At 39.6% G+C, this 12,305-nt stretch overlaps 1 protein-coding gene across 1 annotated transcript; it reads right to left on the bottom strand.

The window, feature by feature from the left end:
• Positions 1–336: 336 nt before the first annotated feature.
• Positions 337–10,836, bottom strand: LOC129208790 (lipase member M-like). Its single transcript, XM_054832123.1, has 10 exons — positions 10,734–10,836; positions 9,195–9,306; positions 8,004–8,121; positions 7,103–7,301; positions 6,256–6,365; positions 5,386–5,522; positions 4,677–4,823; positions 3,540–3,611; positions 1,914–1,985; positions 337–697 (listed from the first exon to the last, which is right to left on the bottom strand). The coding sequence occupies exons 1-10, from the start codon at positions 10,748–10,750 to the stop codon at positions 464–466; spliced, it is 1,218 nt and encodes a 405-aa protein (XP_054688098.1). The 5' UTR covers positions 10,751–10,836; the 3' UTR covers positions 337–463.
• Positions 10,837–12,305: the final 1,469 nt, after the last annotated feature.

Here is a 12,305-nt window from a genome sequence, read left to right on the forward strand (position 1 = left end):
CATCTCATCTAATAATAAAATTAATCAATACCATAACTGCTAGAATTAGTCTTGGCTTACACTACATCTTTCATGAATGGCTAACCTAATAAACAGGAATAATATGAAGAATGGAAAACTTCTTGAGATCACTGACCATATCCAGAGAAAGTCGGTGCTTTCATTACTGTTAGGGTCTAAAGGAGAGAGCAGGCTGCAAGAAAATCCTGTCTTCTCTTAGTAAAGCACAGTTATTGCAGAATCTAGGCTATATCAATTAAAAAGTGATTGCTGACCCATAAGGTTTCCAGAAAGTATGAAGTGCACCATCAGGATGCAAAAGGCATTGCAGCAACACATGGTGTGAAAATAACTTAAGAAGGAACCCTTTCTCTTACTCCAGCAGAAACTATCCGATGCAAAAGAAGGTTTTGTTTGACACCAAGTGTTGTTGAATGAGTTAGGTATGGCTACAGGTTGTTGGTTAAGGATATTTCTGCATCAGATCAATAATTTCATTGTACATGCACAAAGGTGCATCCAATCCCCAGATGAAGTCCAGGTGTGCCCATTCAGGAATCCTCTTGTGATAGATGACCCTCTTAATCTGAGACAGTAAAATGGCTGCATCCTTGGGATTTGCAAGCAAGTCTTGTCCCCCAGTCCATACTGCAGTTGGTACAGTCATGTCTTCTACATTGTAGAGAGGAGGAGTAGCCTGGAAAACATGAAGCAGTACAGGAATGAATGTACAGGATAGCACAGCAAACTTTAAACATGCATCTGGGGTTTTCTTCTGTCAATGTTCAAAGCAGAGGTTCCTAAACCAAACAGGAGGGAAGTGCCCTTGATTGTCTTTTCTGTCTGTGCTTGCAGGGATGACCCAGCTGACAGCACAGCCAAAGGAAAAAACGCGTCCTGAGTTGACAGAGTTACTGTTGGGTCTTTGCCCTCTCAGCTAGGAATTCATAGTGTAGAAGACCGGAAGCAGACAGAAGATGACAGGATGCTTCTGGATAAATCCCTATCTTGGTCCTGTTGGAGTACTAGTCAGCCCCAGAAGACATACGTGGTCTAGTTAGAAAGGACAACATGTGACAAGTGTGAAAAGGAGCATGAAGTGACTTCTGTAGGAGGAGAGAGGAAGTAGCTTAAGACTCCTGAGTTTGGAAAATAGAGGCCAGAGCAGAGACAGGACACAGGCTTGTACAATCACAAATGGTATGAAGAAAGAGCACAGGAAGTAATTATCCCATTACTTCTCATAACACAAAACTAGAAGGCATCCAGCGACTTTCCAGGGGCAAGCAAATTTAAGACAAACCAAAGGAAGTTGCGTTTCATGCAAGTCATCATTAAAACATGTAACTTGTAATGATAGGCTGTTGTGGAAACCTAAGGGGTAGGAGGGTCAAGGATGGAATTAGTCTTGGATGGAGGAGAGGTTCCTCAGGGACTGCTTGAGGACAGAGTCCTTTTGTCTCTGGCTGCCAGAATCTAGGGGTAGCTATTAGCTCTCCAGTTGCCCTCTTCCTAATATTGTTTCCCTGAGCTCTCATACATTGACAACTGTTTTGATCACGCTAGTAGGCAAGACGCCTGTTTGGCATCCACTGGACGTACTCTTCTTTTTCTAAATTAATTTTATATCTTTCTTGCCCTTACTTCCTCTTATTCCTATTGATCATTTAATTGAAAAGTTTTAGTCTTCCTCTTTCCCTCTTTTTCTCTGTCTTTTCTTTTTACAATGTATTAATGCTATTAGTGCTTGCATGCTTTCTCCGTTTACTTCCAAACTGAATAGTAGTAATACAGATGGTAGTGGCTAAATCCATCTACTTGTATTCTGAAAATGTGTCTCCTACTACATCCTTGTTCTCTTCCTGTGTGCTCCTGTGTTGTCCAAAGGTAATAATAGTTTCACCAAAATATACCTGTTGGTATTTTTCCATGTTCTTCTTTGAACTGCCCCAGTCATAAGCTTGGAACTTCCCCGAATGGGCCTCCTAAGAGGATGAACAAGAGAAGGGTAGTTACAAAGCCATCATTCAGGAAGTCTGTGGGTTCTTTCCCTCCTGAGCCTCTGACTCCAATCTAAAGCCTCAGTGGAAGTTCTAAGAGCTACAAAAGAACCAAGGGCAAATTAATTAAAAGTCCCAATCGGTGAAAAGGAGTCAAATGCTTTTGTCAGAACAAAAAAAATCACTGTTCCTGCAGAAAGCCCCAGTGACGATCTTGCAGGCAATTTGTTCTAGTTTGTAAAATTGCTATTAACAACTGCCTCCAGCAAGTTCCCCTCACTGCTGCTGCCATGTCCTCTTCTGACAGTCATATTGCCATCACTCAGCTCTGTGAGTGTCTCCTGCTTATATTTTCTCTTCCCTCTCTGGTTTGAATACAGAAGTCATAATTTCTAGGGTTTTTTTCTTGTGCTCCTTGGCTTTGCCTATAGCATGGGTTGTTACTATTCTGAGAGACACCATCAATGGGATCTTAATATAGAAGGTGAGGTGTCTGCTAACTCCTTTAATGGTAATAACAGCAATGACAATGAAGGCTTAGGAGTATTACTCCTGTGTGTTTGTACTTGCCAGTCTGTGGCTAGATGCTGAATTTAACCTTAGTCAATTTGCAGATGTCCCCCCACCGTGCCTTTGTAACCTTTTTTCTTTATAGGTTTAGGCCATGGTTACAAAAGCAACTTAATAAAATCTAATATTTTATGTAAAAGCATTGTTTGATTTTGAGTAAATGCTTGTGCAGATGCCACTCAAACATATCCATGTGTTTGCTGTGTTGAAAAGCACGTTAACACTCTTGCAAACTCCCTGCAACTGTTTCCTGCTCTGCTCCAGAGCCTGCAGTGCTGGCAGGAAACCTGTCTGGCCTGCAGCAGGTTCTGTGATGGAGCCCTGTGACTTTATGAATCCTGAAAGTGTGAGCTCAAAGACAGAGAAGAAGCTACCATCAGCACTGCTGCTGAGGATGTACTATAACAGTACATTGTAAGTACATTGTAAGGAAGGGATATAGCAAGTTTACTAAATAAAGGATTTATTATTTATAGTTCTATTGCTATCCAGACACTGAGAGCTTTGAAAGCAAGAGTTGAAAATACAAAGGCTTTCACTAGTAAAATTTGATATTTTACAAAGCAGCCTATGTCTTGCTCATTTCTTGACCCCACATTGGAAACATAACTGATTTCTTAAGGTAAGTTCTGTACAGAACTGCAGACATCATTTATATAAGGTAATGGGTACACAATAAAGACTGATATATACATCTGCATACACTGCTCCCAGCATACAGGTTTTAACACAAATACTCATTGTTGGCTTCAAATGTACCTGTATCACATAGGGTATCTGTATTCTGCTACAAAAAGAAAGATCAATGAGAAATAGTGTTTTGAATTGAGGTTTTAATTGTAAACCAAAGGTCGCATATGTTTCCAAGAAGTTAGCAATGGCTTCGCAGCAGGATATCAGCCGTACCCCAATCTATACCCTACAGCCAGAGGTGAGAACCTATTTTGTGTTGCACGAGTTTGCTAGTACCTGACTCCAGTGGACTATGTTCTGCACAGAAGTTCCAGCAGGGGTTTGTGCAATGTACACATCGATTCGGTTCTGAAAGAAAATATTCAGTGAGTATTCTCTTCCTACCTTCTATTCAGATGTACATCAAGACATCTGCCACAGCAGTGTCATGTATCAACAAAACCAATAGAAATTGGAGTGGCATCATTGGAGGCTCCCTCAGAGTTACTCCAGATGTGGTGATGTGTCAGGTTTGGAGTAGCACCAAAAGAACAGCTCCCAACCACAACATTGTCCAGGATGACTGAGAATCTAAAGGAATCTAACAGTTGGAAAGGAGGGAATAGAAAGTCAGCAATTTAGACCCCAAACTAGGTGGTTTTTCAGGGGTCTGTAAAAAATCCTGTGTGAGAGAGGACGGTTGTTGGACAGAACAGCAAAAGGAACTGTGACTGCCTAAGGAATGCACAGCTATTTGAAATAAAGCACACTCTAGTCCCACAGGGCTTTCTTAACAAGTTGCTGTGTGATCCTTCCTCAGAGAACACATTCTGAGGCATTTTTGGAAAATGCTGGAGCAAAACATTGATGCCAGGTGGTCCGGCCTGCAGCTGGACATAGCATTAAGAGCCCAAGCATGTCTTAACCTCCAGTGTCTGCCAACTGTCTCTCAGGTATCCCGTGCCTCTGATCACATCCCTGATGGTCCAAGACTTGGAGGAGGAGGAGACGGGGGAATATATGTGTTCCTTTCTCCATTGCAAACAGCTCCAGGAAACATGAAGCAGGCAGGGGTTTTCTTTCTTCTTCTGTGGTGTGCCAGCATACTGAAGATCTCCAACAAGACCAGTAGTCACAGTATAAACCAGGCGACAGTGCCCTAGGTGATGTCTGGCAGAAGGCAGACTGCAGAGTTTGAGGGGGCTTTGAGCAGCTGTTGATTGCAGGGGTGGTGCCATGTGCTCTTCTGAGGAGTGAGGCAGTGGTGCCCTGCCAGTGATGGGGCAACCAGCAGATAGTGCTGTCCACCAGTGGGGACTGCTCCCTACAATGTGACACTGACTAATAGAAATTCAGGATTCACATCACAGGATAGAAGGTAAGTTTTGGGAGCAGAAGCTTAAACTCTCAGTAGAGTTGGTAAGTTATACATACCATGTCAATGTTTTTCAGGTTACAGCCACCCAGACTGAAGAAGACACTTCTACAAAGCCTGGCAAAAGCTCGGTGGCTGCAGACAGGGACTATTAGCCTTCTTAGACACTCAGCCTGGGGAAGGAATTCTCTTTTGCCAAGCAAACCCTGTGAAATACAAAGGTAACATTCATTTAAGAATCTACACTTGTGCATTGCGCTGTTTTTAAAAGTTGTTTGTGTCCTGTTCCTCTTCTCCAGCACTTTCAGTGGTTCTCACTTGCTTTTTCTTCATTTGCCAGATGATGTTCCCACAGACAAGAAAGAAATTAGGTGTTTTCCATTGCATCAGCCTGCTCAGGCATTACTCAATTTGTGTTACATCACTTTTAACAAAGAGATATGTTAAATGTTAACTCCAATTCATATTTTAGGTCTAAGCTTGCACATCAGTTGTGGCTTTGTCTAGAGGAATGTTGGAAACCTTTGAGGATCTGCATCTCTGTATCTCTCTGTGTAACCTGTCCCAATGCTGCACTATTGCCCTAGATAAAAAGCTTTTATTAATGTCCAGTCTGAACTTCCAAAGGCTTAAGGCTTAAGTCATAAGGCAAACCTACCAACCTGCAAATGAGTAGCTTTCATAAAGCCCTATACTTTCTGTGTATCCATTTTAAGAGCTGAACAAACAAGTGTATGGTTAAACAGTTGAAACCAAGATATCACATACCCTGAGCAATTTTTCAGGAAGGTAGAGGAGTTTTGTTGCTGGGCTTCTAGCATACTTAATAGTTGTGACAGGTGCCAATGCAAAATAGAGTTTGATTTTCTGAGCCAGCTCTGGCATTGTTGAAAATGCAATGAAAGCTGAGAAAACAAAAAAAGGGAGATAGGAAAATAATTATTTGTACATTAGACTGTTTTCAGTATTTATGAACGCTATTCTGCAATTTCAAACCTACCAGCAACCTTGTTAGTTGTTCAGAGACTGTGGTTCAGCCTAGATCTATGTGAAATCCCTCTTCTCCATGTGTTACCAGCTTGTAGTTCTAGTTCTCTCTTCAAAAAGAAATTTCTTTCTATATTTTGCCTTTGCAGCTTTCTCCCAAACCCATTTAAAAATAAATGCACACTTCTGATGTACATTCATGCATTTCATATACTATTGGGAGGAGTAGTTTTTCTTTTGGTCAGTCCAATTTATTTTATTTTTTATTTTGTGTGTGTGTGTGTACGTGCTGTCCAAACTGGCCAACTTCTCTTTCTGTACTCTCATCTTCCTATTTTGTTTATTTTGGTCAACTGACCAGCTGCTGATGGGCACACCCTTGCATCTTGGAAAGAAACAATTTGCACGGGCCACAATACTTTCTAGTAGAATTCTAAGTCAACAGACTTGCAGCAGCAGTGCGTTTGGCCCGTTATTTTCTATTGTCTTTATAATAAATTAAAAATGTCTACATGTTGAAAAGAGCTTACATTGTGTTTTTCACACCTGCAAAGAGTTAATGAAAACCCCAGGTACATTCAGTATCTCAGTATTTCAAATCACATTTTACTCCTGGTTTCCTGAAACATCGGTCTGTTATGTGTAACTTACCAATGGTAGTACCTTGTGAATAGCCTATATAGTACAACTTTTCCTGTCCTGTTTTCTCCATGATGAAATTTATTGCTGCTGGAAGATCAAACTTTGCCATCTCATCAAAACTGCAGGCAGGAGATTGAAAGAGAGGCATGCATAAATTAAAAATCAGACTTTGAATTGAATTCACATTTTTATTAGAGAAATTGTATTTTATTGTCAGCAAAGAAACAGCATGAACTATTTAGTGAATCATTCAGCTATTTTAGGTTTGGTGTTTTTCTGGCACTGAATATGGAAGATATTACTCAAGATTTTCTGGGGTATTTTCTCCTTTGACATCAACAGAAGGACTATAATTTCAAGAAATGTCAGATTGAATTATAACTGTCTACACAGAAGGAACAGGTGATGATATAGTAACAGGGGTCCTTCCATGGAATCACACATTTTATACGATTTGGCATTAGATTAAAAGTCTGGTTTTAGAAGCTCATTAAATTAAGTGCCAAGATTATTTATATTTTCCTCCTCCTGTGATCTTTGTGTTATTGTAATATACAGACTAGTGTTTCTAAATAGCCTCCAAACCTGCCCCCAGAACTGAAGAATGGCTTGGAAATGCCCTGTGCAGGTTCCTCTGAGTTGCTCTGCTGCTATGCCTCTAGTTTGAAAAGCCTTTTCTAGCAGTAAAGTAGTCTCCATCACTATTGAAGTTCAGATGCATGTATACAGGCACCTCAGCAAATGTGAATGTAAAGAATGCTTTTTAAAAGGTAGCATATGTAAATCCCTGATTTAGCTAGCTTAAATAATTATGTAAGAATGGGCAATGGAGATACCCTTCAATGTTTCTGTCTACCTGAAAGCCCAGAATTCATCTTGATCAAGGGAATAATTTTGATGTTTTCTGGACCAGCGATTCCCTCTGCTGTTTCCCATCCAAACATCAAACCCAGCATCAGCTAGTATGAAGCCCAAGCTGTTGTTGGGCAGGTTTGTGATCCAGTTACTAGCATCTCCCAATAATCCATGTTGGAGAAACACAGCAGGTTTCAAAGCTGAAAAGCAAATCAGAAACAAAACAACTGTTCATAATTTTTTTAATTTTCTGATAGGAAAATACTGTCCATTACTGTCCCATATTCAATACTGGGATTTGTTCCTGCACCAACATAAAGGAAGACAACTAATCAAAAACCCAAAACATCCCTTTCTGTAAAGAGAGAACTTCTTCTAAGCTTCTGTAAGGATTTAGGGAAAGATCTGCCTGACACCAGCAAAAACTAGCTTGGCACCCTCCGGTCATTGTTTGTGTAGCTCAACCGCATTAGCTTGAGATTCTCAACACTGATATAAAGAATGAAGGTGTGAGATTGTTTGCAGAGGTTTCCTTTACCCAAAATATAAATCAGTCACTGATATTAACCAGGTGTAAGCAAAAGCAAAGTAAAATTAGAAGCTGGAAAGAGCCTTCTCAAAACAGGCTGACTGGGCAGCTTTTACCCTATTTTACTCTATTTTTAACTTTTCTTTATCAACTCTTATTATGAGCGTATATGCCTCATAGTGGATTTTTATTATAAATAGGTGTGCTTGACGTAAATCCTGTTGATATTGCAGGCTGTTCAGAGCAGCCAGAATGCTCTGTTAAAATTTCACTTGCATATACAAGCTTTGGTGGATGTTTTACAAATATGAGGTATCTCTTTCCAAAACGTGCCCTGTATAGGCTAGTTTTATCTCATATTAAAGAACTTTACCTGGGTTTCCCTGATTCTGTGTACCATAAGGGATTCTGTTAATGGTAATGATATAACCATCTTCTGTCATCACTTCATACTCCTCGCTGGGGTACCCTTTGTAAGTAATGAGCTCGTTCTAGAAGAGAAGGTACAAATGCATTTGCTTGCAGAAGTCCATTTCACATATTACATGCATAAAATATTCTCAATGAAGAAATGTTAGAGAGCAGATGCAACTGGGGATTTAATCTACGTATATTAAGCATTTGAATAAAGCAATATCAGATGGGATATTGTAATCCTAAAATTACAACAAATTTCTTTCATTCTTTGTGTTATATCCAGGATTTGACTATTCAGTTAAAAATCTGTTATAAAAAAACCTGTAAAAAACTGCCATACAAGCCCTTGCATTCTGATGATATAAAAATCACTATAATCTCCTAACAGGAGCTCATGATTCCCATAGCTGAGATGAGGAGGTACCTGGGTGCAAGCTTCACAACTGCCCTTTCGTGAATGGCACATACGCAATGAGTACCACTGAAAAATTGACTACACTATGGAAAAACCAGGATCGGCCACTTGCATAGTCACAAGGGAAATCACTGGCACAGCCAGTCTTCAGCTCTGAAATAAATATTACTTTTGACCTGTAACATTCAACCTGTTTTCTTACAAATGGATTGGCTTTTATAACTTGTACTCAGAGAATTACTCAATGTAATTTGTCACACGGCAGAAAACTCAAGATTTTAACAAGCGACTAAAGATCTTAACAAACTTGCTTGGCAAGAGGTGCTCTTCTGAAAAACTGGCCATTTCTGATCTATGGTGGTCATTCAACAAAGGAGAAAACATAAGCCACTACTTATTTAGAGTCATCTTACATTCCATGATGGTCATTCTTTCAGAGAGGGGGATAGTGCCAGCAATAGCAAACTGATAACTGATCTTTAAAAGGAAATTAACTCTGGAGATTTACTAAGGAAAGATGTTTGCCTTAATTTCTGTCAAACATAAGATTTGCTGTTACACATGCAGACAGAAGAGAATAGAAGAGAAAGCAGTAGTATACAGAGTGATTAGAGAGGATGGGTTAAATAAAGGCAACTTATCTACCTTGCTATTTCTAACACCTAGAAACCCCTCTGCTGTGAGACATGCATTCCTTCCATTCCCAGGTCACTCTACCAAGTAACTTCTTACAATATTCATAAATGCTTCAGGATCCACAGCTCTCTTCATTCTTCTGAGTTCTTCTGAATAAGTAATTCCGTGAAACAAATACATCACAGCAACAAACAGCCATATCTTCTCTCTGGATAAAACAGTATATTCATCTGTCAGTAGTCCTGCTCTGTACTTGTAATCCAGGCAGGTTCTGTGCTTCTCTGATGAGCAAAGTGCTGCCTAATACTGAATGGAGCTAGTCTGGTACTCCCTACTTGTTAATGAAACAGAACAAAGCTGACTTTAAACACCTATTTCAGAGAGTTTGGCAGCAATCTGGATTCTCTGCTAAGGTTTGGACCAGGACGTTGCTCTTAATCAGGGGAAAAGTACCAGTGAATCCGAGGAAAGGAGCAAAGCTTTCAGAGAAATGGATTTCACTCGTTCTTCTGAGAAGCAAGTCACTTGCATTACCATGCCACACATTTGTTCCGTAGATTAATTGGGAAACGTTTCTGGCTAACTCTGGGGAACACTGGAGTTATTGGGCAACTTGTAACTGAATAAATCATTGTCATAGTGAAGTTTTCAAAGTGGGGACAATCAAGTTGTTGGATAGGCAACTAAAAAAAAAAAGGACAACTGAAAATAAACAAATTAACGTATCAATAACTTAGGAACTTAAATAAAGCACTTACTTATAGTTGCCTAGCATAATTTATACAAAACTGTTCAATGGCAAAATTTATCCACTCCATTGGATGAGGATGGAGAAAGGAAAAGAAAGCTTTGCTAAATACAATGTTAGGTAGAGACTGAGTGCAGGAAAATCCAGTTTTGTTGAGGAAATAAGGAAAAAAAATAAAAAACCTGAGAGGAAACTAGCCTGCTTAGATGCATAGCAGCTCCACAGTCTGTGAACACCTACGTACTCTGAGCTCAAAGAAAATGCAGTGTTTGAATTAGCATTCTCTCTACACCATACAAATCCCTAGAGGCCATGTCTAAACCTCTGTTGTCGCGGTGACGGATCTCCAAGCTAGACTGAATCAGCCAAAAAATCCATTGCATTTATTGTTTTCCCAATCAAGAAGACACTGTAACTTTTTTCCCAAATAATATAAACAACTTATTTTTTTCTTCTCACAGAACAACAATTTATATTCTAACTTCCTAACACTATATTCTGATATAACCTGTAGCTTGAAAATACTTGGCTCCTTTCGTAGAAAAAGGAACAGGCATTTTAAAAACTTTTTTTTTGCTGAGCTAGCCTCCTTTTTTTAGTTGAAAGCCACTGTGATCTTATCCCCACACTTGCCATTTTTCCCTGCCTCTCCAGTTACCTCACAGTTACCTAAATTCAGGCCAGGTGAGTCATGCTACTCCTCTTTAGCCAAAAGGAATCTTTCAAGAAATAGCCATCCTTTCTCCTGTGTGAGTTACAACACAACGAAATACATTTGTTCTCAAACGATAAAGCAACTCCTCAAGCCCAGGTTTGATGCCATCCTTTGCAGCTCCCACAAAGCCTTCACCAGTTTTGGGTCAGAGATAAATTGAAGCGTTACTGACCTTCTGCCAGAAATCATGTGTTCGGCTCTGTGACTGAGGCAACAGAAGAATGGAGACTCAATTCTCGGGTGTTTGGAAGCAGTGCTGGGTAAAGACGGCAGCGAAGGAATGGTCATGCACTGTTTTTTCCCCAATCATGCAGCACCTTGACAATAAGCACCTGTTTCTTTCCCACTCCTCATTCCTTCTGCTATCACTTCAGCTTTTCCCTAGGGTAGTACCAGAGGGAGGTGACTGCTTTTATTCTGAAACCTCGTGCTTTTCATCTCTTTAGCCACCACAGATTAATAACAAAGCCCTTTTTACTATCATAGATTGCTGGATTTTTAAGGAGAATACCAGCCTCTGTGGAGTGGCAGAGCAGGAATTTTGAAACAAATATGTTCATAGATATACCTTATCATACCTGATTAAATTGTCAATAAACCTGCAACAATTTTCTCTTTTACTAACAACCTGCCAATTCTCGCTTACGTGGAAAGGATAGAAGGAAATCTGACTCTTTGATACTTCTGTAGATGTTATTGCACGTATTTTTCTTTTGTTCATTTAATGCTCATGTTGCTGTTCCGTAGTTCTACACTGCTGCAGGAGTGGTTTCAGGAGATTTTCTTTTATTCATATTTCACCTCTAAAATGGCCATATAATAAAATGGATGTTCCCTAAATGTAAAGTTATGAAGCTAGAATGCTTCTCCATAATCTGTGTGGACTCAGGAAACATAATCCCACTGGCCATTAGTCTCAGTGGTCTCAAACATACTGGGAGTTGGCCAGCATTGCCCAGCAGTAGAAATTAGGTGGGTCTGAGTAGATTGTTAGGTCTTCAGGATAGTGACCTTCTTTTTGTGGAGCACAAGCATAATGCAGCCATGTTCCCTGACTGGTGTCCTAGCTATTAATATAATGCAAACTTTGCAGAAGTACAATAGAGGCTTGCTTTCTTTTTTTTTTTTTTCCCTTCACTTGCATATTCTGGTATAAAGCTGGTGAACTTTGCATTCTGCATGTTCCAGCTTGGTATTTTTAAACCTTGAAACTAATTATTCTTTCTTGTTCAGTTTCCCACACTTGTTCCTGCAAATATTCATTCTGTCTTACAGATACCATTTATCCACACAGAACAGATCAGCTTATACAGAGATGAACATCTACCAAGGTTTTGAACAGGCTTTGATACTTCTATTTATATTATAGCTTGTATGCTTTCTCCTTGCAATACTGGCTCTGGTTAGGACCAGATTTATTTAATATATCCTCAGAAGTAATTTTCTTTAATACTTGCAGACCAGAAAGAAATATGAAAGAAAATCTCAGAAGAAGATCTGTTTCTACAAGATTTGCTAGCGGCCCTTTAAAGAGAAATATAAAAGTCCGAATTCAGGTTCTGGCACGGAATTAGGAGAGAAAATTATTTTCAAAGAGTTGGTTTAGAACATGTTTCCAAATATTGAGTCTACATACGGGCTGGATTTCTTTTGAAATATTCTCTTTATTTCCTTTCATATAATTTAACATCTTTCACGTTGCCTTTAAGAAAACGAGATTTTCTCCTTTTTAAAGTCCCAGTGT

Source organism: Grus americana, chromosome 7 (genome assembly GCF_028858705.1).
Source record: "Grus americana isolate bGruAme1 chromosome 7, bGruAme1.mat, whole genome shotgun sequence".
Lineage (NCBI taxonomy): Eukaryota > Metazoa > Chordata > Aves > Gruiformes > Gruidae > Grus > Grus americana.

Bases quoted from the DNA above. Each gene is read 5' to 3' on its own strand.
- LOC129208790 (XM_054832123.1), bottom strand. The intron at 5,523-6,255 runs GTAAGTTACACA...TTGTTTTCTCAG, and splicing joins TTCACAAGGTACTACCATTG to CTTTCATTGCATTTTCAACA. The intron at 1,986-3,539 runs GTACTAGCAAAC...TCATCCTCTTAG, and splicing joins ACATAGTCCACTGGAGTCAG to GAGGCCCATTCGGGGAAGTT.